This window comes from Haplochromis burtoni, unplaced genomic scaffold, assembly GCF_018398535.1.
Source record: "Haplochromis burtoni strain Fernald_Lab_line unplaced genomic scaffold, NCSU_Asbu1 Contig_1096, whole genome shotgun sequence".
Taxonomy (NCBI): domain Eukaryota; kingdom Metazoa; phylum Chordata; class Actinopteri; order Cichliformes; family Cichlidae; genus Haplochromis; species Haplochromis burtoni.
The window spans coordinates 10,243-37,118 of record NW_024583457.1 but is presented as its reverse complement, the minus strand read 5'-3'; the positions used below and the strand labels follow the sequence as shown (position 1 = coordinate 37,118).

Sequence of the window (26,876 nt, the reverse complement as noted above, 5' to 3'; positions counted from 1 at the left end):
AGAGACTTTCAAGTTTTGACAGTGCAGTTTTCCTGCGCACAAAAGATTATCACAGGGCAGCAGTGTCTTCTTTTACTTTTTTTGTGAAACATAAGGAACTGCCCATTTACTGGGAATAGTTTGGGTGATTTGTAGTTCCAAGTGTCTGAATGGTCAGGCTGACTAAAGTGTTATCGATGCATTTTCAGCAATTAAAAATACCAATATCATGACATCAACAAATCTGAAAAACATGAAAAAGCAAAACAGAAACCGAATGAGGCAATTAAACCATTGGTCTATATTCAGAGCACATAAATGTTATCAGTTCAATACATGCAACCTTTCAAATTTTAATATTCGCTGGTCTCACCCCGTATATTGTACTTATTGAGTGTCTATTTACCTATGGTGTGTGCTTTATAAGTTCCAGTTTACACTTAAGTTTTGGCATGTTATTCAACAACTACCACTTGCCTGTTAACCTCTGGTTCCTGGAGACCATGCCTACTAGAATGAGCTGTATGGTTTTCATGCAGACCACTGCAAAGGAATAGCAGAAATATTTCATAGCAGGAAGAGGACCCCAATGCAGATATTTATTGATCTAGACTACACAAAATGATCCAAGTTATAATAATGATAGAATTAGTTTGTACCAAACTAGTTTTTACCAAAAAAATAAATAAAATTGTGCAATAGTTTAAGATTAAAATTCCAACTCATAAACAAACAGAGTGCCATTTACCTGATAACCTCTGGCTCCTGTACATTGTGCCTGCTATGGTCAGGTGTCTCGGTGTCATGCAGCACACTGCAATATGGTAAATATTGTTGATGAGAGGGTGTAATGCATTTACAGTGCTACAGTCCAAAGGCAGTTGTCAAAGACTTACATTGCCATCTCAGACTGCACAACTTCTCCACCAGTTGAGTCCTCATTGGCTTCTGTAATCTAAAACACCAGAGTATTAAAATATAAAAGAAATGGAACAACAAATGACAAACAAGAACAGAGGACAACGCGACAACTGGCAGGGAAACACACAAGGCTTAAATACATACTGAGGTGATTAGGGAATGTGAAACAGGAGGAGAGCACAGCTGGGACTCATCAGACATGACGAGGCAAAACTCAACACATTGACATAGTACACAGACTTTCAAAGTAAAACAGGAAACTGAACAGACGTGGACTAACCTAGGGGATACGGTGACAGAACAAGAGACACACTGACAGAGACGACTGTATACTAACAGAACACAGAACCACGACCTAAGAAGGAGAACACAAGAAATGCCCAGGACCTAGGGAGTTAGGAATACTAGCGACAGAAATCAAACCCAAGAGAATCAAAACACATCATGAAATCAAAGCTAACTAATACAAACAGAAAAACACCGAGTCCACAGACTCAGGACCGTGACACTTTGGGTAGGTAGAACTTAGGATAACTGAGGGGGAAAAAAATAAAAAAAATAAAGGAAAGGTTAAGGACATTAACAAAAGACAATGAAAAAGCCAGAACCCAGGAAACTAAGATTACAAGAACAAAATGACCCTAACCCTAAAATACTGTTAGACCACAGTTGAAGCTTGCTCTACTGCATTTCTGTTATTAACAGTGAATCAATTGGCGGGGCATTATTTAAGCATAGCCATCTGGCATAGTGATCAGATGAATGTCTCAAATCCTTTGGGGAAAATCACAGCATTTATTATTCTGAGCAGTAACATGTTAAAGATGTCTTATACAATACTAGGGTGACTGGAGCGCCACTGAGTTACAGTAATAGTGACAATTATGCCATATCAGCCACCCGAGTGGAACATTTGAATACCTTTGGACGGATATAAAGATTGGAGCGACCCAGTAGGTTTCTTGCTCTAATTTCTTGGGGCGTCTCCTCTTCAAGAGGAAGAATGAGCCGCTGTCCATTCACTTTGCATAGATCGAACTGCAAGGGTATGTCTGCAATATTGTCCCGTAGTGCCTGCCTGAATTCAGCTGCATTTAGGTTTACAGGAACGACCACCCGAGTAGCAGGAGTGGCATCTGTAATCAAATTTAAACCAAATTAGCTTTCCCTAAAAACGGAAAAGGGTAAATTGTCACATTGTAGTGTCTCAACATCAATTCTCTGTTACTTATGCTTCATGAACATGTGCTAGAACAGTATGAAACAAGCAGAACATTTGCATACTTTATTCTCCTCTCTCCTCCCTTTTTCTATGATTGACTATTTTACTATATGACTTCTAGAACTGTTATAAGTGTGTGTGCAGGTGAATCAGACTGATGTGTGGACCCAAAGTGATCCAAGGTACTCCTGATGAGCACTCCGTTCATACCACTGATTAAACACCATCTCAGTCTTCCAAAAAACCCCCCCAAAAAACGAAAAAACAAAACCAAAAGAACAGAACAACTTCTGATAAATTCAGGTGGATATGAAAATATATGTGGGTCCTCATAATCCTTATTAAAAACGCTCACCTCTGACTCTGCGCTTTGCTTTGATGCGATGCACTAAACTGTGTAGGCTGACAGAATTCTCATCACGTTTTTGTTTTGTTGACTGCAGTGCTGCTTCACTCAAAATAAAGTAGCTAATGGGTCATCAATGTAGTAGAAGTAAACAATCAAGTAACAGAAGTAAATACAGAGCCTTCTTCTTATACCTCAGGCTTTTCTTTTTCTTTTAAACCTTTACTAGCTAAAAATAACAGTTTATTATCAGAAAAGTCAGGCGTTCTGACCCAGAGACACCATGAGCTACACAGACTCAAACGAGTAGCAGGAGTGGCATCTGTAATCAAATTTAAACCAAATTAGCTTTCCCTAAAAACGGAAAAGGGTAAATTGTCACATTGTAGTGTCTCAACATCAACTTATTGGTGCAAGGAAATAAAGATTACAAAGGTGCTAAAAATCTAATGCCAAATTCTACAATTTGTAAACAACTGACACCATGATGTAATTCTCATTTTTCAAACCCATCACTCCAAATAATTAATATTAATATAAATATTGATTACCCCTATGAGATCGGTAGTGTGTCAGTGTGGGATTCCTTAGTACTGACACCTTAAACGTTAACTGGCGATGTCTGGTTCTCCCGCCTCTTGGTCTGCGCACTGGCCCACCTCCGTGCTGTTGGCGGAAAACTCCAAAGCTATCATTAGACCATGAGATAATTTTAGTGAAACTAATGACACAGAGACACCCCCCCCCCCCCAAGAAAAAAAAGAAAACAAAAAAAACCCACCCAACACACTCAGAGTAAGGAATGAGTGTTCAACACATCGGTGTTTATTGCATGCATTTTTCGATTGTCTCGCAAATTAAATGCTCCCTGAAAATATGGGATATGCTACATTTATAAACTAAAATCTTTATGCATAAATGCACATAACAGGGATTAAAATGACTGTCATTTGAAGTCGTCAATCTAGGATAGACATTTATGATTACAGAATTTGTTGTTGAATTGTAACAGATAATTAGTAAACGAGCCATTTATTATTTAAAAATGTAAAAGTTATTTCCTTTTGCAAAAACAAAAAAGGCGCAAAGCTAAAAGCTTGCCAATAGAGTAACCACCACCAAAGCATTTCACCTTTGTAGAAGAGATGTCCCCTCTTCACTGTCATCTTGATTCAGTAGCCGGTTAAATTGGGCATTCATTCTGTCTCTGATATCAGTGACTCTCCGTCGAAATGCAGCGCTCCGTTCGGACATGACTGTCCACAAAAAGTCCGCCAAAAGGCTGGGCAGATATATATATAGCATCCCTAAAATTCAAAGTACGGCGGGAGAAGGTACATTGTTTGTGATTGGATCAGCAAGACTGAAGGTTGTGTTTTTTTTAATCCACCCCTTACCACAACCTGTGATCAGAATTTGTGTTAACCAATCACAGTCAACCTCATGTTTGTGTTGTCTCAATCAAGCTATGTGCGACAAACTACATACAGATGAATGCATGCGAAATCTCTGCGCCAACAAAAAACACCGTAAGTACCCTAGTTAATCTCAATTATTGTTCGACTTTGCTAACTAAAAGCTAAGCGATGATTCAAAAACATTGCTTTGTCCTTTTAAGCACATGTTATATGTTAGCTTTGTATTGTAGTAAGCGAAAAAAAAAGTCATGCTGAGAACCTTCACAGACAAGTCATGCTAACCTTTGTCCGTTAGGAATGTTGCCAACATGCCATTTTAGGTGAGGCATGTTAATAAGGTCTTTAATATGGTACTCCGTTTAGCCACTTTATATTATTTAAAATACGGTTTTATATCACTTGTTACATTAGCCGGATTAGGCTACACGGTACTGCACTGCCATACCAGATAGCAAGACGACATTGAATTGATGTTGATTTTTTCTATAAAGTACCGGAGAAAGTAGATTGAATGTTCTTTTGTTATCACTGATTTATGGTCTAGTTACAGTTCACTAGCTATGTCGACGTGCAATTTAGGTATATCTGACCGGTAAATTAAAGCAGCGATCACCTGGACTGTTCCGTATCACCCCTCTCACAGTGGTACATCCCTCCAGGTAACCATTCACAAGTCTTGTACAGTAGAGCGGGAATTAATCTCAGCGGAATTGAGAGGAGAAAGTGGATGCAAGCTGCCGTTAAACTTGACTGAAGAAGAAGAGAGGAGAAAGTAAAGAAATGAATAAAGAACAGTCAGTATATGCAGAAAAAAATAATAAAGTTAAAAGACAGCATGGTCTTCATGAACCCAGGGTACAATACAAAAATGTCGTTTTATTTAAGTGAGCAAAACAATGTAGACCATGTTCATTTTGGTAATTAGTTGGGGGAAAAAAAACTAATGACAGCATAATAGATGAATAACATGGATGGGAACATTTGACAATGGAATTGGAACATTATCAAAAATGATTTTTCAGATATGCTGAGTAGAAGATGCGGAGATTCAAATTTTTAACTTGGGTGTGTGTTTGAAATATGAAAATATTGGTTGACATCGTTGACATACTGCTATTAAAGATAGGAATATGTATGAAACGTAGATTCAAAAGCTCTATTAACAGAACTATAACCTGTTAGAATGTGACATTTATTTCAGATGCATTCTGTAACTGTTCACAGTCCCAATACTTAGTGATGACAGAGTGTTTCCAAAAGTGCTCAGTCACAATTTTCAGAAGACTAACATGAAATTTTTTGATTTATTTAAATATATAAACCTGTTGAAAGCAATAATTAAAATTTTTGTCTTTGTAGAATCACAGTACAAAGTATGGCCTGGAGGATTTTCATCTCAAGGTGCAAGAACATTCTTAATGACTGTACACGGCGGCTGCTGATGGACGATGTTGGGCCAGATGTGCTACAGTTAGCGTTAAGGAGGTATGATGAAAGCATGATGGAAAACATTTAACATTTTAACTTGCATAAAATGTTTAAGGGGAATATGGCCTGAAAATATAACATGAATTAAGAAGTAATTTTTTGATGTCTTTGAGGTTGGAGACAATGCAGAGAAGCCTTCGGTGGGCAAGAGGAAGACTGATCAGTGTAACTGCAGCAGATCAACTTCTGCGTGACTTGGCTGAATTGATTCAGGAGGTCGAACTGTCTACTCAGCATGGCCAACAAGGTAAGCACATATTGTGTCGATTCCTTGACTGATCAAAAGTGTGAAATAAATTATGACTCTGTCTTAACCTATTTTCCAAATACACCAAACGCTTATATATTTTCAGGCTCTTTTGGATACCAGGCACCAGTGGTTTTCAACAGAGGTAGAGGCAGATCCCTTTACCTTATCACTCGGGAACAGCTTTCATTCCTGAAGTCATGTGGATTCACTGCACCTCAGATGGCTGATATTTTGAATGTTTCACTTCGTACAATTCGAAGACGTCTGCGGTCAGTGACTTTTGAAACCAGTGTGACTTTCAGTTCTTTTGTGACACACACCCACTGTTTATTCAAATTAAATGGTATTGTGAAATTGTAAAAATTAGTATATTTGAATGTGCACTAACTAGTCAAGTAATGATGTGTGTTGTTATGGCAGTGATAAAATACTCGTGTTCTTTTTGTCTGATTTCAGACAGTATCATTTCACCCGTGCATCAATGTATGCGGAACTGACTGACAGTGCGCTGGATGAACATGTGCAGGACATTGTCGCTGGCAATGAACAAATTGGTCCTGAGGCTGTCAGAGCCTCCCTGCGAGTACGTGGACTACGTGTACAGCGAAGGAGGGTTCGAGCAAGCATGCTACGGATAAATCCTGGAGCAGCTGCCATAAGAGCAGTTTTGCGGAGACCAGAACGAAGAACATATCAGGTTGCAGGTCCAAACTCATTGTGGCACATTGATGGAAATCACAAGCTGATAAGGTAACCAAGCACACTGATTTGTTGAACACCTATTTTGACCAAAGTGAAATTCAGCATTCCATCAAATATAATTGTGGAACAGTAAGACACATCCAATAGAGCCAGGCCCTGGGATGGGCAGTCCTCTAACACAACTGGTTATGTTTAAAGGGGAAAATGAGAGAACACAGACATCGCAAGCAACGTACAGACAAACTTGACATGCAATAGTGCCATGTAAATCAATTAAGAGTGTGTGTTTCCATTGTTTCAATAACAAAGCAGAAATATTTTTCTTCTTATGGACCACGGTTTTAGGTGGAGGATAGTCATTCATGGGGCTATTGATGGATACAGTCGTCTTGTGGTCTTCCTTCATGCCTCAAACAACAACCGTAGCAGTACTGTTTTATCAAGTTTCATCAGAGCCGTGGTATCCTATGGTGTACCCTCGAGGGTCCGGACAGACAGAGGAGGGGAAAACAATGCTGTCTGCCTGATGATGAACATTTTCAGAGGCTTTGATCGTGGAAGTGCCCTAAGAGGAAGGAGTACCCATAATCAGAGAATTGAGAGGCTCTGGGGTGATCTGTGGCGAGGAATGACCAATGTGTACTGTGATTTATTTCACCACCTGGAGGAGGAAGGCATCATTGACATTGACAATGAAATGCACATTTGGGCTCTCCATTACATCTATCTCCCAAGGATCAACAGAGATTTGAAAGACTTCACTCAACAGTGGAACAATCATGGCTTGCGGACAGAGAGACACTTGAGCCCATTACAGATTTTTGTCCGAGGCAGCCTCCAGCAACAGGGCCGAGCCTCAACTGCCATGCAGGACATCTTTCAGACCAGAGCAGCTGCTGCTGATGGGACTATTGGTGGGACAGCTGATGGTGGTGTGACAGCCACTGAGAGTGAGACGACTGCTGCTCAGGGCTCAGGTGCAGATTCTGGTGGTGGTGCTGCTGCTCATGGTACAGATGAGCTGGGATTGCTGGTCGACTGGCCTGAGAGGATTACTGTGCCAGACATTGAATTTACTCTGGACGGAATGGTGATGGAGCAAGTGGTAGAACTGTTTAATCCACTAAGTGGCACCAGAGGGAGTCATGGTATTGAGCTCATCACTGGCTTAATATACTTTCTGGACTCCACATATCACTGAGACAGTCCAATTAATGACTGAAACATAATAGCAGCAAGTGGAAAGACTTCAAAATATCTAGGTGACTGGATACATATAATGTGAAAAGTTATGATACGTGTTTACTATGTACCATTGAGTAGTGGTGTAAATGCTGTTAAAATGTTCTGTCTGGATTTCATGATGTAGATGACTGATTTATAATAAGTTACATAATATCATGAATATATATAGTTTGTGTTGAAATGACTTTATTTGAAATGTACATGTGTAAAGTGTAAGAGCTAGTGTCTCGTGAGAATACCCTTAACGAGAGTACACGAGACTTTGCATGGACTGCGAGGGAGCAGATGTCTCTCATGAAGCGATTTTAAGTTAAAAGTTTACTAAAAGAAAAAGCAACACAAGGACTTAAGGACCTCTTTTCAGGACAAGCAGCCAACGAGGTATTTGTCATTTGAGAAATGTTGTTATTTGTGTTTGGACTTAATATGTGTACTCTAAAGTTGCTAATTGATTTGTACTGTTCGCTTGTGACCAGTTCTCATGGTGTATCGGCGTACTGGTGATGGTGAAGCCGAGGAGAGAAGGCCCAAGTAATAAACGCCTGTTTCAAAGAACCGACCTGTGTCTGTGTTGTTGTGAATTCTGTCATGGAAATCAGTGCATTTCCTGTATCCTTTGGGGCAACAGACCTGAGTCACACTTTTAGAGAAGTACCTGGTGAGGTGGATTGAGAGGAATATCCATGATGCATGGCAGTTTGTTCACTCACTTCCTCTCCACCACAGCTTCCGAAGTGCAGCCAATCACAGAGCTTGCTCTCCTGATCCAAGAAGAACACATCAAAGTGCGCTGCACAAGCTTGCTCACAAAAAACAGCCTGCCCATACACTGCTTGTGTACAGCTTCTGTTTTGATCTTCCAGTTCAGCAAATGTATATATGTGGGTGTCCAGGTATTTGTGCTCCTCCACCACATCATATCAGTGGGTTCAGTATCTTATACTTTTGTCAAGATAATGCACACTGCAGCCGACAGTTATCAGAAAGAAGCCATTACCAAGTTACATGGATTATTTTTTTTATAACTTCATGTCATATAAACTAGTTATGTTATGTGCAACACTGTCATGTGCCACTCTGGTTTTATGTTTCAAATTCGTGTAAGACATCCAGAGTACTCTGATGACATTGACAAGGACATCTCCAGTTTACATGGGAAACTATTATTTCAGGTTCTTGAGATTACTTATTTACGTCACTTTTGAGAAAATGTACATACAGGTCTGATTCAAAACTGTATATCTATTTTTTTAATGCATGTTGAAAGGGCAAAAATATTCCTGAGATACTGTTAACATTATTAAATTTGAAGGCTATTATACAGTGGTATTACTTTAAACTGAGTAAAACGGTATTTTGATAAAAGTTAAGGTCTCCGTTTGTTTCAGAAAGAGCATACTGTCATTTACTTGCTTTTATTATTTATTTATATGCCCTCCGCGGACCATCTCTGCACTGCGTGGGTGATTAGTGGCTCCCTGCACAGTAAGGGCTGCACACAGGGACAAGACGCACTCGGTTACGATCGGATCTTCCCTGGGCAGGGGGAGGTGATGAACTGTATGCCACTTTTTCATTGGCATACATTAAGTACAATGTTTTATTGCCTACGGTGGGGCAGGTCACATACTGGGTGAAGGTGGGCAGTGTGGAGTCCAGCGAGACATGATTAAAGTCCCCTGATATTAGAAGAAGAGCTCTCGGAGATTGCGTTTGCAGTCTGCGGACCACAGAGAGTCACAGGCTGCCTCCACGGATGCTAACGGCTAATAGCGCAATGTCTGTGTTGCAGAGTTGTTCTTTCACAGCGATGTGCCCAGAGATACCACAGCCGTCTTTAACAAACACTGCCAGCCCCCCTCCTTTCCTCTCACCGCTGTCTCTCGTCTTGTCCGCCCGCAGCAGCTGGAAGCCGGGCAGCCTACTCACAGAGGGAGTACCGGGCAGTGCCGGGATACTGCCACTGTGACCGGGTTAGCGTCATTAGCTCCTCAATCATATCAGGGAGCGATCTCACATTTAAAGTGATTACAGGAAGGAGAGATGGTGTGTGAGGTGTCCTCGGGAGACATCACCCCCGTTTCTTCCCTCACTGGGGATGTAGGGTCTGTCTGCCGGTAGCGCAGCTGCAGGGCGCAGCGCTAACAGCTGATCCCTAATGTAAACAAAGGAGCCATGCGCCGAGTGTCCAAACACGGGTGAAAAAAGTGGAGACAAAAGAAGAGAAAAGTCAACATAACTAGCACGAAGCGGTAATGCAAGATGGCAGGATCTGATTGCTAAGACATAAGTTTAAGAGAAGTAAAGAGGAAAATAAGAAAGAAGCTCAGAAATGAGCAGAGCTAGCTCTGCTCATTACCTGTTAGCTGCCATAACAGGTAGCTAACATTACCTGTTAGCTGCCATAACACAGTTAAGGTTTCAGAAAAAGTATTCTGTCGTTTGTTTGCTCGATCATGCCTTAAACACATCAAAATGCATAGTGGGATTATAATACAAGTGAATACTGTGACAAGCACTGGTACTGAATAGGCAATCACTTAGCAGCAAGGTGAATCGGTGATGCATTAGTGTGGTCTGCACTTCCTCTTCTTTGATTGGGTGAAATGAGTTGAAAGTAATTGGATGAGGGAACCATGGGGAGTGCCCTGCATAATTTCAATAAAACGCCGTTTTAAACGCCGTTACAGCTGGCAGAGAACGCCGTAAAAAACGCCGTTCAAAGATGCATAAAAACGGCGTTTTGTGCCGAGTAGCGTAAAAAACGGCGTTTCCGTCTGTCTTTGAACGCCGCTTTTTACGTCACTCGGATGGTGCGTTCAGGGCGCCATCCGAGTGGCGGAAAAAGCGGCGTTTGTCGGAACAGAACGCCGTTTTTTTCGGCGTTTTGAATAATTAAACGGCGTTTTTTACGCCATTTCTTAACCAAACGGGTTAGGAAAGTGGCGAATTTTGGCTCTAATGGCTTGCCATACTGGACCGCTAAAAATGCGCGTGCTCTTTGTGAGCTCGTTCCCGGCTCGTAACCAGCGCGTTCTGCCGTCAAGGGCGATCATTGGTTAAATGTGATCATGTGACTGATGCAAGCCAGATCCTTTTATTTAGCAAAACTGTGATTAATAGTTAAATATTATTGTTGAGGGGCACAGACAGGACTCCGCACGCACACACACATAAAAAAAAAAAAAAATTAAAAAGTTTTTTTTTTTTTTTAAAAAGTTGCTTCAACAAAAGGGCACACATCAGGAAAGGGGCGGGTGCTCAAGCCCCTCCAGCCCCCCCCTGCATGCATGCATGCATGCATGCAAAAAATAAAAAAAGGGGTTAAAATACTAAAAGAACCAATCTCTGTGGTGCCTACTGACACAGAAAAATAAAACAAACAAAATCGACAGCCGCAGCAGTCACAGTCTGTCGGCTTACACCAGTATAAAACAAATTAAAACACTCTGATGTGTCGGGTCCTTTGCCCGCAGCCAGAAATCCACTTGGCAAAGCAGCACTCGGTACTCTGCAAATAAAAGGCAGGAGATGACTCACGCAGGACAGTAAAACACAGGAATATTCCTCAGCTGTAGGCCTATTGTTTTTGTTATCTGTCCACAAGTTCACGTCACACCCTAATAAATGTGGGTCAGTGGCGGTGAAGTCTACTACACTGTTCTCACGGGAACGCAATGTTTCCCACCTACAAGGGTGCAAATAACTGTAAACCTCGGCCACAACAACCAGAGCTTAAGTGGTACATTGTTGTGCAACGTACCGTTCTGACAGAAGTTTAGGGGGACCCGCATCAAGCTTTCATGGAAAGAAATTAAAAACACCAACTTGGACCAAGCACTGGCAGCTTCAGGTTTGCTGGGGAATACCTAATTGCCCACACCTGAGCTTATGAAAGGAGCAAAGACCAGCTCCGCCCACCAGGGGCAGTTCCCAGACTCAGGTCTCACCTGTCACATATAGCAGAGATATTCTGAATTTACACCGATAATGCTTAGTTTTATTTACTGATTTTCACTTTTGTACCTGTTTAGTATAAAGTTAGGATAAACAGTATAATGGAAATCAGCCAGGTTAGCTTGTTAAATTTTAGGTTACATTCTGTTAAATTCAGTTTTAGAAATCCACAAAGAGCAGGAAACTTCCGAGGAGTAGCAGCACATGTCAGCTGATTACAGCCTGTACACAGAAAATCGTCTGGAGCTCTCAACAGAAGTTATTGTGAGTATCTGATACACACATCCTTTAAAGACCTAATTTTAAAGTAAAGAATGTCTGTACGTTTGCCACATATACCACACACCATTGCCTTAATGAGCTTTATTAGTGAATTACGTAGCTAGTCCTGTAGTTAATCTTAAAGCTGAATCATGATAGTTAATCCGATAGCTAAGAGGAAAGGGATCGATAAGGAGTGGGATCACCCTTTAAAATGTCAGAAAAACAAACAAACATCTGTATTCCATATTAGAGTTTTTTAGTTGAAATATAATCCCTCCAGAAAGGCAGGAAAAGCCCGGAAACTTACTTTAAAACTAAATATGTTCTAATACTTAAAACTAAATATGTTCCCTAAAACGGTGACAGAGCTACAGACCCATGACAGCCTTACACAGGTAGCCAGCAGCTTGACCAGCACTACTTGTGCAGTTAATAAAAGGACAGGTAATGTTTGTCGCGCTGTTGCACACACAGCACGCTCGTTTGTTTCAGTTCGTCAGTTGCAACAAGACAGCTTACCAACGTGTACGTAATAAGCTATACTCCTGTGTGCTAACACTACAGTGTACGCTGTACACCTACTTACTGGTTTTGTCGCATCAGTCTGTGTCTCTGAGTTAACTTGTGTTTCTCCTACAGCTCCGGACCGCTAAAAATGCGCGTGCTCTTTGTGAGCTCGTTCCCGGCTCGTAACCAGCGCGTTCTGCCGTCAAGGGCGATCATTGGTTAAATGTGATCATGTGACTGATGCAAGCCAGATCCTTTTATTTAGCAAAACTGTGATTAATAGTTAAATATTATTGTTGAGGGGCACAGACAGGACTCCGCACGCACACACACATTAAAAAATAAATAAATAAATAAAAAAAATTAAAAGTTGCCTCAACAAAAGGGCACTTTGGGCACTCATCAGGAAAGGGGCGGGTGCTCAAGCCCCTCTAGCCCCCCCCCTCCCCCCCCCCCCCCCCCCCCCCCCTTCTGCACGTGCCAAAAAATAGTAATGTCAAATGATGTCAAAGTATTTTACTGTGTAGTTTACAGATGTGTACTGTTTTTCTAGAATATCATTACATTTACATAAGTAATCTGACACGTCAAATGTAAAATAACATAACATCACTGTAAATGTAATAAAACACAATTTACTTGTTTGTTAAATATATTTTGTTGTACATATGCATATTTAGATTGTAAAAATACATCCAGGAATGTCTCCCATCATGCCTTGGGACATGTGCTGCTGTTTAGATGTTCTTGTTCTATTGTTTATGGTTACGTTACTTTTAACTGTTATCTTGAATGTTGTGTTTACGCCGTGGTGCAGCGTCACTGACAGTTGTTGTTTTGTAGAGAGAGTGCTGTACCATGAGTGACTTCTGTTGTGCTGTTGTTGAACATTGAAGCACATTGTAGCACGGCAAGTGTTTTAATAAAGCGCTCCACCTATCAGCTTGGGGTTAAATAACAAGCTCAATCTCTCTCTGTGAGCTTCTTTGTTAAGATTTCTCTGCATGCCACAATGTAAAACATTACACGGACACGCTGTGCTAATTATATATTTTGAAAAAGAAATGTAGAGGTAGGAATTGCAATTAATGTAAATAACATGACGCTAAGCATCGGCCAATGAATGTGAACTAACAACAAGGTCGCGGGTAACGCTGCGACCGTAGGAAAAAACCCTAATATGAAGGTATTTTACTGTGCATTTTACAGTAATGTTCTGTTCTTCTAGAATATCATTAAAGTTACATAAATAGACTTTGACTTCACATTTTGAATGTAAATTAACGTTAAATCACTGTAATGTAATACAACATAATTGTCATGATTATTAAATGTATCTGTCTGTACATATGCATATTTAGATTGTTAAAATACATTCACAAATGTATCATGATCTCACAAATATCTGTCCGTTATTTGAAAGATCGAATTCAAATGTAATGCTATGGAAAAGTATATAACATGATCCCTATAAGCTTGTGTTACGTCACATAAGTATTGTGGCTCAAGAGTTGGCAGTTCGCCTTGTGATCAGAAGATTGCCGGTTCGAGCCCCGGCTCGGACACTCTCCGTCGTTGTGTCCGTGGTCAGGACTCCTCACCTACTGTTGATGGCCAAAGGGGCCGATGGTGCGATATGGCAGCCTCGCCTCTGTCAGTCTGTCCCAGGGCATGCAATCAATTATTATTCAAACCAACTGTTAACTGTATATTTCTGTACATTTACGTATTACAATTCATATTTCCACATTCATTGACCTTGTTTATAGGTAATTTCATTGTTTGATCGCGTAAAAATGTTCCTAATTTAATGTCTAAAAGCACTTGGAAAAGGCAGAATCCCATGTCAAATTAGCGCAACAAACTCTATTTTCATTACTGAAAATAACCGTATTTTTATGGGACAGTTATTTTCTGTTATTTTATGGTCGTATTTTGGCGCCCCAGCTGCCGGAAGATTACCGTTGTTTTACGATGTTTTTTGTAACAGTGCAGTTAACCTAACCCCACTAACTTCATGTCTTTGGACTGTGGGAGAAAGCCCGAGTACTTAAAGAGAACCCACAAAGACACAGGGAGAAAAGCAAACTCCACAGAGAAATCACCAAAGTATGACCACTTTGGTTGTGGGTCAGTGATGGTCAGGGGAGGCATAGCCATAGAGAGATGCACAAAATTCTACAGGGCAGGCAACAGCATCCTGAGTGCCATTAGGTATCAGGATGAAATCCTTGGACCCAGTGTCAGACCCAGTGTGTGAGTGCAGTGAGTCCTGGGTTCTTCCTAATGCACCACCATACCTGTGACCATGCAATGAGAATGTGCAGGCAGTCCAACACCTCTGGTACATTATGCCTCATCCATATGATAATGCCAGGTTGCACCTCGGACCGTCCAGGAACTTAATGGTCCAGATGTGGGAGAAGATTCCCCCAGAGCAACATCAGTTGTCAGGCATGCATACAAGCACATTTTTGAGTTGACAGCATTTTTTTCTCACTGAGATCTGATGTGTTTTCAAAGTGTGAGCTGTGTATTATGGCTTATACTGACTTCAATTTAAACCTTGTTTCATTTATTTATTCATTTTCACACACAGACATTTTTTACATAAGAATGTGCTTGTTTAAGTTACAGTTAAAGTTAATAGGTAATATTTTGTGTTATCTTGATGGAGGCTCAATCATCCAGGTGATGAAATCACAGAAAGTTGTTTCAGGGCGTTGATTTGGACGTTGAGTTTTCTTCCTCTGAAAACCAGATGACCATGCTCATCCTTACCTGGAGTGAAACACTTCAACTCACTTTGGCAAAAACTGCCAAAGCTGGTACATGAGTATGAACAACCAGCACATAAGATGAAAAACACAGTGTGGTGAACAGAATTAACTTCCTGGGTGCAGGTTCAGAGGGACGTCAGGAAACACCAGGATCTCCTGCGCACCAGAGCTGTAATGTCGCCTTTGCACTCATTCATTCCTTTGCCTTTCTTTTCTTTGGAAAGGCAAACAGATGCAACAAACTAGTGTGGCACAGAGAAAAAAACAGAATCCATTTAGCATCACTTCTATATTTTTATCTTTGGTCTACACCTTTCAAACAGTCCAGTTATTGGCCACTATCTACTAGCTGCAGCTGAGTCTCAGCATCAAAAGTGAATTATTCATGTTCCTTAAAACCCATTCCTCTTACACTCCTAACTAAGCTGCAGATTAATGAAGTTGTTGGGAGCATGTTGTTTTGTAGGTTAGGAGTACTGGGCTTTGGGCAAAACCCCCCAAAACAAAACGCAACAAACACACACAAAACAGTCTCATAACATGTAGGTTCCCATGTATCTTATAGGAACTGAAAATGATCAGGATGCTGAAGAGAGGGAGGGTAGCAAGTCCTTTTTGCCATGGGTCCCTCTAGTGGGTAAATTCAGTTAAGTTTACAAAATATTTGTCTAGTGAAAGCTGTGTATATACCGTGTGCATGTAAATCCTCCAACTGGAATGCTTACAAATGGCCTTGGTTACAGTCATTGAGGACATTTGTAGTCTGGCCCACAGTCTGGAGCAGGCTGTGTTGATCAGCAACAGGAAACTGGAGCAGTCTCAGGACCAGAGTCACCTGCTCCCATCACACTGAGCCTGATGTGAGCCCAAGTGACTCTGGCGTGCTGTCATTACATGGTGCAGAGACAGTGAGTTATGTAAAGCTTGGACAAAGATTCATCATCTGTCTGCAGAGCTAAGTGCTGTGAAGCGACACTGTAAGGGAGACTTTGAATTGTAATGAAGAAGCTGCATTTAAAAGAGGTAAAGTGTAAACCTTTCATTTTGTTTGGCAAAAATAATCACTGTGCTTTCAGTTATAATTTATATGCAGGTACAAAGTACTCCACTGCTACTGATCACAGCTTATGAAGTCTCTGAGGAGGGATGAGCTGAAGCAGTAATACAGGGAGGGAATTTGGACTCTGTCCTAAACCACTATCACAAAACAAATGACTGCTGAATTTGTCATGGCCAGAAGAATCATGTTCACTGATAATACTGCCATAACTATGGGTTTGTTTATTTTTTATCAAATGATTTATACTTTAAAGACAACTGCGTGGGCAGTCTGTAACCATAACTGTATGTAAAAATACAGAAATAAGTGATATTATGCCTATTATTATTAGAAGATCAATAGTAGATTTAAATAGTAAAACACAGGGACAGCAACTACTATGCCACCTCAAAGTTATCTAGATTAAAAATCCAACAGTTTGGGACTTACTAGCTAGCCTATCTACACTCAGTTGTGTACTGCTTCTATGAGTGCACCGGCAATACATCATTCATATCCAGCACATACAGATGTAAGAGGCCAGACACCCACAACAATAGCTGCAGGGTGTTTATACTCAAACATCCAGAGAAATCTCATGTGAAACCGCTTCACACATAAACATTCTCTGTTACTTATGCTTCATGAACATGTGCTAGAACAGTATGAAACAAGCAGAACATTTGCATACTTTATTCTCCTCTCTCCTCCCTTTTTCTATGATTGACTATTTTACTATATGACTTCTAGAACTGTTATAAGTGTGTGTGCAGGTGAATCAGACTGATGTGTGGACCCAAAGTGATCCAAGGTACTCCTGATGAGCACTCCGTTCATACCACTGATTAAACACCATCTCAGTCTTCCAAAAAACCCCCCCAAAAAACGAAAAAACAAAACCAAAAGAACAGAACAACTTCTGATAAATTCAGGTGGATATGAAAATATATGTGGGTCCTCATAATCCTTATTAAAAACGCTCACCTCTGACTCTGCGCTTTGCTTTGATGCGATGCACTAAACTGTGTAGGCTGACAGAATTCTCATCACGTTTTTGTTTTGTTGACTGCAGTGCTGCTTCACTCAAAATAAAGTAGCTAATGGGTCATCAATGTAGTAGAAGTAAACAATCAAGTAACAGAAGTAAATACAGAGCCTTCTTCTTATACCTCAGGCTTTTCTTTTTCTTTTAAACCTTTTCTAGCTAAAAATAACAGTTTATTATCAGAAAAGTCAGGCGTTCTGTCCCAGAGACACCATGAGCTACACAGACTCAAACAGCAGGTTACCCGACAGAGGGCTCGTATCAGAGGGCAGATGAGCCAGCAACAATAGCAGCGATTTACAGGAAGCTGAAGTGATAAACCTAACCTAAAAACAAAAAAGTCCATACATTTTTTACTTCATGGCAGGATTACTGTCATTTATTATTATCAAGATGTCCTACAAAGTAACTGGAAAGCCTTCAGTTGATTCACTACAGTGACAGGGACTAGAAAGAGGGAGCAGATTTCTCCTATACTGGCTTCTCTTCATTCTCTTCTGTTAAAAACAAAAACAAATTTAAAATCCTTCTCCTTGCATGCAAGGTCTGGAATAATCAGGCCCCGTCTTATCTTAAAGGCCTCATAATATCATATCAGCTCTATAGAGCGCTTTGCTCTCAGACTGCTAGTTGACTGCTAGTTTTGATTTGTGACACAAAAACCCTTTTTCTACTTTTAAGATTACACTTAAAACTTTTCTTTTAGATCAAGCTTGTAGTTAGGGCTGGATCAGGTGACTCTGAATCCTCCCTTAGTCAAAGGGAAATACACTCAACAAAAATATAAACGCAACACCTTTGTTACTGCTCCTATTCCCCATGGGATGGACGTAGAGACCTAAAATTCATTCCAGATACACAATATAACCATCCCTCCCAAACAGTGGTCACAAATCAGTCCAAATGTGTGGTAGTGGGCACATCTGCTATATTGAGATAATCCATCCCACCTCAGGATGCTGATCTGACATCATGAGTAGTGCACAGGTGTACCTCAGACTGCCCACAACAAAAGGCCACCCTGGAATGTGCAGTTTTTTGCGCTATTGGGGGTCTGGGGACCCAGAACCGGTCAGTATCTGGTGTGACCACCATTTGCCTCATGCAGTGCAACACATCGTCACATGGAGTCTATCAGATTGTCAATTGTGGCCTGTGGAATGTTGGTCCACTCCACTTCAATGGCTGTGCGAGGTTGTTGGATATTCGTGGGAACTGGTACACGCTGTCGTATACGCCGGTCAAGCACATCCCGAACATGCTCAATGGGTGACATGTCCGGTGAGTATGCTGGCCATGCAAGAACTGGGACATTCTCAGCTGCCATCTGCCCTGAACAATGTGAACCATGATTCATCCGTGAAGCGCACACCTCTCCAAGTGCCAGACGCCATCGAATGTGAGCATTTGCCCACACAAGTCTGTTACGGCGACGAGCTGGAGTCAGGTCAAGACCCCGATGAGGACGACGGGCATGCAGTTGAGCGTCCCTGAGACGGTTTCTGACAGTTTGTGCAGAAATTGTTTGGTTGTGCAAACCAATTGTTCCAGCAGCTGTCTGGGTGGCTGGTCTCAGACGATCTTGGAGGTGAACCTGCTGGATGTGGAGGTCCTGGGCTGGTGTGGTTACACGAGGTCTGCGGTTGTGAGGCCGGTTGGATGTGCTGCCATATTCTCTGAAACGCCTGTGGAGACGGCTTATGGTTGAGAAATGAACATTCAATGCACGGGCGACAGATCTGGTTGACATTCCTGCTGTCAGCATGCCAATTGCACGCTCCCTCATTGCTTGTGGCATCTGTGGCATTTTGCTGTGAGACAAAACTGCACATTCCAGGGTGGCCTTTTGTTGTGGGCAGTCTGAGGTACACCTGTGCACTACTCATGATGTCAGATCAGCATCCTGATGTGGCACACCTGTGAGGTGGGATGGATTATCTCAATATAGCAGATGTGCCCACTACCACACATTTGGACTGATTTGTGACCACTGTTTGGGAGGGATGGTTATATTGTGTATCTGGAATGAATTTTAGGTCTCTACGTCCATCCCATGGGGAATAGGAGCAGTAACAAAAGTGTTGCATTTATATTTTTGTTGAGTGTAGAACTAGACTGCCGGGGGCTTCCCATGATGCACTGAGTGTTTCTTCTTCACTCACTTTTTTTTTTATCCACTATGTGCTTATACACCACTCTGCATTTAATAATTAGTTATTAATAATCTCTGCTGCTCTTTACAGTGTGTCTTTTTCCCGACTTCCTCCTCTCACAATTTTTTGCAACAGAGGGCTGGACCCTCCTCGACCCTCTTCTTGTTAAAAGATAGTTTTCCCTTCCTACTTTTGCCAAATGCTTGCTCATAGGGAGTTATCTGATAGTTGGGGTTTATCTATATTATTATAGGATCGTTGTCTTACAATATAAAGCACCTTGAGGCAACTGTTGCTTCATATAAATAAAACAGAATTGAACAGAATAAAGAATTAGGCTAGGGCCATTTTTAGTTAGCATCTCCCCTTTTTTCAAGCTGCCTTTAAGCAACTTATGAAATACAATGAATTATATAATCTAAAATGATATAATTTGTTTTCTAATATAAAAATAAATGTCTCCAACCTGGTCTAATTGAAACTCTGAAGGAGACACTGGACTGAATATTAACAGTTACAATCTCGAGTTATGATAGAGTGTCAGTCTGCCCCAGGGCAGCTGTGGCTACAACTGTAGCTGCCTCCAACAGTGTATGAATGCGAGAGTGAATGAATAGTGGCATTGTAAAGCGCTATATAAATCCAATCCATTATTATTATTATTATTATTAGAACAAAACAGCTTTTGATGGTGTTTCTTTTAAATTGAGATTGCAGCACTGATGTTTGTTCTAGCCACACTAGATATTAGTATCCACTTCTGGACTGAGATCTTTATAGGAGGATATGGGATTGGGAAGCTGCATGAGGAGGAGGAGGGGGGTCACAGCAAACTCCATGTGAAATGTGTACAGCTGAGCCTGTTTTTTCATTTTCTTTTTATTGACATTAAAAGGTTTGTTGTCTCAGCTGCCTGTTGGTTCAAGGTGAAGCTTCAGCTATTCCTTTAAATAAATGATGCTGCTCTTTGAAGCCACTGAAACCTTGAGGCTTGTTAGCAAAACCTTCTGCAACTTGTGCTTTGCAAAATAGTCACGTGAAACTCCTGATTTGATGTGTGGGAATAAGCCTCTAAGTGTCTTTATCTTCTTTTTCATTATTAAATCCCCAAAGTCTTTCAGAGAACCACACTGATCTCTTAAAGCACTGCTGGCTAAAGGTTTGGGCCTTTTGATGTATGTGTGGGGGATATTTTCAGTCTTTGGTGATGTTCTCTTTAAATCTTCAGAGTCACAATCAACATGAAAAACACAGTCTCTTCATTTGTTTAAAATGGACAAAAATGTCCCTTCAAATGAAAAACGTCCTTCCCATCCATGCGTCTAGAAATATCTAAATGGTTTTGAGTCTAAACATTGAGACATCCTTTTGTTTTATCCTCTTATACAAAGTCCAGCCAAAAAGTTCTGCTTCTCTGCCCACCGAAATGAAAAACAGTATCTGATTTAAGTCATTAGGAAGTGCTGCTCCGCTTCCAGTGTTCCTGCAACATTTGAACGGCTCCCTCTCTATGATCTCACCACTGACTTCAAACTTGTACACAGAGGAAACCTCGACTTCTGCATTAAAATGACTCAATTTTTATGCTGAGGATCATCGCCTGGTGAACTTAAAGACCGAACAGCAGTTGTCAGTGGAAGTGTCCACAGTTCCAAGCCCACAGGTGGAGCACCCAGTCACAAGTATCAGCATAAGGACACTCTACAGTTAAAAAACCAACAAATTCAACAATGAGGTTGTGCATCATAAATTTGTGCCCCAGAGCCAGACTGTCAACAAGGAGCTTGACTGCAGCATCTGGATGCAGTGTGGCAGATCAAGTCAGGAGTGCTGCGCTGCTTCCAGCACTCCTGTTCTCCGCTGTGTCTGAATTTCATTTGGGGGAAGAGGAAAAAAATCACAGGGAGCGGAAACTGGCAAGTAGGGCAGGTGCCGAGCAAAGATTTTGTTGGTTTGGATCTTGGTTTTTTCATTTAGCTCAATAGCACACACCACGGTGCTGATCATTTGCAGCAAATGTTCTCACTCGGAAGCCTCGAGACTTTAAACTCGTACTCCCTGCTCACAATCAGCTTGGGGTACAAATTCAAGGTGCACAAGCCAATGCTGGAAAGAATATTGAGTGCATTTAACCCCATGTGCCACCTTTGGGCTTGGACATATGCGCTCTTCCACTGAGAACTGCTGTGTGTGTCTATCACCAGTGATGATCTTCAGAGTGAAGGTTGGATCAGTTTGCCACACAAATTTTGGGATTTGCTGTTTGATCTGTGGGGAAATCACAGAGCACAGATGTGGTCAGAGCTACTACAGAGTGAACAAGTGGTCCAGAGAGGACAGTGGGCAGATTTAAAGTTAGTGTGGTTTGGCTTTGCACAGGTGAAGCCAGCACTGCCTTGTATATATGCATTCATACATTGGATTGTTAGATTTGGAGATGTCACACAAACAAAATAGATTTAATTGAGAATGACATCTAAGTAGGATAAATTGCAAAGATTTGAACAAAAAACTGGACAGTATGGGTGATAGGTGGTGTTTTCACCTCAGTGGTTGGAAGCAAGAGAAATTCTCTTAATAAAAGTCTTATTGCTCATATTGAGTGAAAAACCTTTAACCGGTCCTTTTTATGGGCACACATCTTAAATGCACGAAAAGTGGAGCCCATGCTGCACACAGTTTCTTGTTTACAGTGCAGCAGTAAAGAGAAATCTTAAAGGAGGAACTCTGGAAAGAGCACTGGGTATTTGAGTGTGCCAGACTGATTGAAACACAGGTTTCTCTGATAACCTCCTCACTTGAAACAGCCTTGTGGTTTGCTCAGCTTGTTTATCCTCTGCTGTGCACATGCTTCCATAAATCCAGCCAGGCTGTGCAGGTTCTAATCAAACAGCAGGCAGAGTGGCAGAGGTGGACTTCTACTAGCCAGTGCTGGGAGGCCAAGCGAGCTGGCTCTCATCTTAGGAGGACACAAGCCCGCAAGGTAACACACTCACAGTGCTAAAGCCTGACACACAGAGGAGTAATATTTCTCTCTCACACACACAGACCCACACAGACAGCCTCACACTGATCCTTTGTGTTTATTCAGACATTAAACAGCAACCAACAGAGAGGAAGAGACAGCAGCCACGTGTGAACTAGCAGCTGTAGAGTCAGAAGTGTGTGCGCGATGTCCTCCATGTTTATAGATCAGAGTTAGAATGTCGATCAGTATGGAAACATGCACTCTCTTCAAAACAAACTTTACACCCATAACATCTTATTTAATCCTCTACTGTACAAAAAGTCTCAATTTTTTGTACCAACAGATTCCTTATACAAAAAGTTTTTTTTAAATTTTTTTAAAGTAACACTGTACAAACGCACGATTCTCCATCTATCATTGCTGCACTTTAATGTACAGTATGTTGGCTTGCGTTATATGTACTCATCATACATTCAGTTACTGTGAATGTATGATGAGTCCCAGGTTGTGTGAAATTGCTCAGAGTTCATGAGGAAACATGGGAAATGTGAAGTGTCCAATAGCAGAAGTTCTCCAGGAGAAAAGAAAGAGCTCATGTTGTTCCATGTGCTTTCAATTCTGGTGAGGGAACTCAATCTTTTTTTTCTTTTGTCTGATGTTTGACTGATTGATATACTGGCTTCTTTGAGATGTAGGCTGAATGGAGAGATCCATTTGGCGTTTCACTTTGCTACACATCCTGAGAAAAACACGAGTCTACTTTCTTCTTTTTGTGTGGTTTTTTTTTAAAAAGAAAAAAAAATCAACAAATTTAAAAAACTTTACAAACGCTCACAATAACAAGAGACCAATGCATGCCAGACGATACAGTCATGACGATTGAACACTGACCATTGCTCTCTGCAGCCACAAGAGTGCAGCAGTATGACACAAATCCAATACCAAACAGAGAGAACACTGATGATCTGACAGGCACGAGGATGCTACTCATCTCAGCTTTCTTGTAAATCGGTCAGTTTACATTCTGGACTGAAATCACATGAGTTGTGAATTTTTAATCTTCACAGAGCATTAATTTTTCTAGTTGATGCTACAAAGGAGAGAAACAAGTGAGAAAACATGTTGCTTGATTAAAAATCTAATAACTGGGAGATCTTTGTGTGTGAGCTAAATACAAAAATAGATGATTTGAAAATAAATGTAAACATAGAAAAATATATGTAATCAAATGATACAGTGTATACATACATAATCATATAATACACACACTCACACGCACACTCACACACACACACACGCACACACACAATAAATGATCATGCTTTGTTCGATTAGTACAGTTATTAATGGACAATCAATATAAGAACTCAACATATATGATGATAATGTTGAAAATATATATTTCCTTCCTGTGTCTTTCATAGTCATGAAAGGGCTGAACGCTGTACCATCCTTTTGGATCTGGTGATGTAGGAGGGGAGTGGGTGTTTGGATTGGAGTTTTAAACATGAAGGTCATCCCATGCCAGATGGAGAGGTCACCAAACGGAGCATTTGTGTGTGGGATTCATCGGGGAACTCTTCGGACAGTGGAAAACACGGGCAAACTCATCAAACTGAGAGACGCTGCCGATCACTCTACAGAAGGAGGAAACACAGGAAGCGCTAGTAGTGATGCAGAGAATAAAAAAAATGAAGAAAAGCTTAAGAAAGGTAATGTAACCAGCCTCATTGTGCCTATTCTGAGGTAGTTCAAACTGGCAAGTTGAGCTGCACTGCATCGTACCCACATTGCCCACACCAACATTCCCCATCTCTCCCTCTGGTATGTCAGTGGCCCCTCCACCACCCCAGCATCCAGGTGTGTTTCACAGTACCTGTAGTGCTCTGGTGCATGTTTGTCAGTTAGCAGTTGCAAGTAGATGGACTGAGATCTTCTCTTCATACACCAATTCTGAAAAGAGAGCATTGCACTTTAGTTGAAGTGGGACAGCCTGTGCTGAATATATTCTCTTTCTCCCATTTGAGGAAGTGACTTGCATTAAATACTATTTTGAGTTACCTATTATTTCTGTTTTTAAAAAAAATACTAAATACTTCTACCACAAAACGTTTCAGAGGGAAGTGAAGTGCTTTTTGTTTTAAGAGCTAAAGCAGGTACTTTTCAGATGAACGTCTACTTCCTGATCTTTTCAGGAGCCCTTATAAAGAGCAGCTGGAGCTCCCTGTAGTTAATTGGAGCTGTTAGCAGTTTTACGAGAATAATTCCCTTCAACACATCTGAGCAATGTTCCCTCTAAGCTGCGCGCGCAACTGGGCACTGCTGGCACGGTCTCTGCGCACAGAAAATCTGCGTTGCGCTCAAAAAAAAATCTAACCTGAATTGAAATTAAAATTAAAACTTTAACAATTCTGTTTTGCAGTGTTAGTCATTAATTGACTGGCTGCTCCCATGTGGGATTAGAACGATGCCACCTTATCCCATAGTCCAGCCAATAATGCAATTCACACTCGTATATACGCAGCTAACGGGCTGACAGGCTATGACAGCGTCTTTATGTGCCGGTGTTTTAGCTGGCTGATGTGGAGCGAAGCCACGTTAACGACAGCGTGTACAACCATTGGAGATGTGAGCAGGACAGACGGAACAATTGACAGAAAAAGTGTGGACTTTATATGTAAAACCAGAGTTATGTTAACAAAACCAAAAAACCCCACCCTTTCCTATTTGTCGAAAAAAGTACCATGTCGACCAATCAAAAAATTATATGGCAACATGGCATTTAGCTGTTTAGGAAAGGGGGAAGTTTTAGGAGTGACGGTGGTGTTTTGAGATGTGAGGAATTTGCGATGTTTAGCGCAAATCTTGTGTAGTTAGTGTGTAGTGTAGTCAATAGTTTTGCTGTGTGTGTCAGAACAATGAGGCGACTGCTGAATGTTACAGGTGTTACAGCAGTGATACAGCTCCTGTTGTCAGGCCTGCAGGTATCAGGTTTGTGATGTTCTCCTTTATCTCATAGTGGACAGAAATTATTTTTGGAGTGGCACAAATGATTTGTGTGGCATCAAATTTGATGCAGAACACCTGGTTGTTCTGGAAATAGTTTGAAATATTTATTTTTTAAAACCCCCCCGCCTTGGCTGCATTTTTAGGTAAACAGCTGCAAAATACTTTGTTGTTAGCATAACTCAGTTACTTTTTTGAAGAAGTAACTATATAAGTAATTGCACAACATTGGTCATTATATACTGTATTTTGCAGACAGAGTTACAGGACTCTCTCCCAGACCACAGACTCACAATACAAGTCAGAGTTTATAAAAAAAAAGAAAAAAAAAAAGAAAGTTGTGTTTTCAAATTTGGAGTTTAAGTTAATTTTACTTCCAATAGTGTTAACACAGGTCATGAATAAGATTTTTTTTACATTTTCATTGTAAGTGGGCTAAAGCAGTTAATTAAAAGTAGTCTAATATAAATGCTGTAATTTGATTATTTAAATAAACCATGTAACTTGGATGGATTCGATGCTGGCGTGACCACAGTGCACACGTCTAATGTTGCTCACAGTGGTCCAAGGGAGTTTGTGTGTTCACTCAGACACATGAAAAATTAGAGGGAGCATTGCATCTTAGACAGTTTTATTAAAATACCCAGATGAGGTAAAATTACCCAGAGCTCACAAAAAGGAAAGACATATCCGTGTCAAGTTATGAACTCTAAATTAAATGTCTCAGCTGTATCCATTGTGGTTAAAGTGAGTTCCAGCTCGACTGCATAAATACTTCTCTTCTTCCTCTAGTCTATCCTGAGCAACTTGCCAGTCCTTGTGTTAGACAACACAGCTAAACAGACAAAAGATTAACACTCATCACTAGACCTATCGCAATTTAGAATCCCAAATTAACAAATTTTCATGCTTTTGCAATGCATACAAACGTAAATGTATACAATGAATATATAGTCATGGAAATGTTTTTAAATATTTGGCCCTGTGGGATTCTTGAGGAATCGTTACCCTCCTAAGCAACTTTCAATAATTCAAGTTAATTTTATAATACTTACTTTAAATGAAATAGGTTACTGAAGTTCTACATTCATCCTTTACCTATAGGGATCTGGCAGCATATTGTAATGTCAAATATTAACAATATCTGGCAAAGAACTGGTAATAAAATGAATCCTTGCCAAAATTTGAACTGATCAGACAATACTGGATAGTATAGAGGTGAGGTCTATATGTCCTATTTAAACACACATGAAATTAAACAAATCCAATTTTTTAAGCAACTCAATTTAAGGACATCACTTTGAGTGAAACAAACATATTTTTGTCATTTTGTTTACCAAAAAGTAGAAGCAACCCTTAAAAATACATTATATGCAGCCTGATATTTGCTACAAGTTCTTTGATAAGTGAAAAAGCTTGTTTGTTGGCCTGCTGTGCAGATTCAAAAACTTGAGCACATTCATTTTGGTTGAGGTGGTTGAATTGCCTCAGGCGAAAAATTATGCCTGTTATTCACTCCAGACACACACACACACACACACACACACACACACACACACACACACACACACACACACACACACACA

At 40.7% G+C, this 26,876-nt stretch overlaps 3 protein-coding genes across 3 annotated transcripts in view; 1 reads left to right on the top strand and 2 right to left on the bottom strand.

Annotated features, from left to right (window-relative positions):
• Positions 1-6: 6 nt before the first annotated feature.
• On the bottom strand, positions 7-4,866 carry LOC121813065 (the record flags this gene model as incomplete). Its single annotated transcript, XM_042216529.1, is given in 6 exon segments — positions 7-522; positions 728-793; positions 876-934; positions 1,822-2,036; positions 3,020-3,156; positions 4,500-4,866. Coding segments are annotated over 6 exon segments (603 nt in total). The 5' UTR covers positions 4,538-4,866.
• Positions 4,867-5,181: 315 nt separating this feature from the next.
• On the top strand, positions 5,182-8,536 carry LOC106632922. Its single transcript, XM_042216528.1, has 5 exons — positions 5,182-5,371; positions 5,488-5,621; positions 5,728-5,893; positions 6,081-6,374; positions 6,672-8,536. The coding sequence occupies exons 1-5, from the start codon at positions 5,262-5,264 to the stop codon at positions 7,525-7,527; spliced, it is 1,560 nt and encodes a 519-aa protein (XP_042072462.1). The 5' UTR covers positions 5,182-5,261; the 3' UTR covers positions 7,528-8,536.
• Positions 8,537-21,459: 12,923 nt separating this feature from the next.
• LOC102301938 (endothelin-converting enzyme-like 1) overlaps positions 21,460-26,876 on the bottom strand; it is a gene marked incomplete at its 5' end in the record, with an annotated part of 11,778 nt that continues 6,361 nt past the window's right edge. Inside the window, 2 exon segments of the mRNA XM_014330843.2 lie at positions 21,460-23,921; positions 24,161-24,237. Coding sequence (XP_014186329.1) covers positions 23,822-23,921; positions 24,161-24,237 — 177 coding nt within the window.

Bases quoted from the DNA above. Each gene is read 5' to 3' on its own strand.
- LOC106632922 (XM_042216528.1), top strand. From the start codon at position 5,262: ATGGCCTGGAGGATTTTCATCTCAAGGTGCAAGAACATTCTTAATGAC. The intron at 5,372-5,487 runs GTATGATGAAAG...GATGTCTTTGAG, and splicing joins CTACAGTTAGCGTTAAGGAG to GTTGGAGACAATGCAGAGAA. The intron at 5,622-5,727 runs GTAAGCACATAT...ATATATTTTCAG, and splicing joins TACTCAGCATGGCCAACAAG to GCTCTTTTGGATACCAGGCA.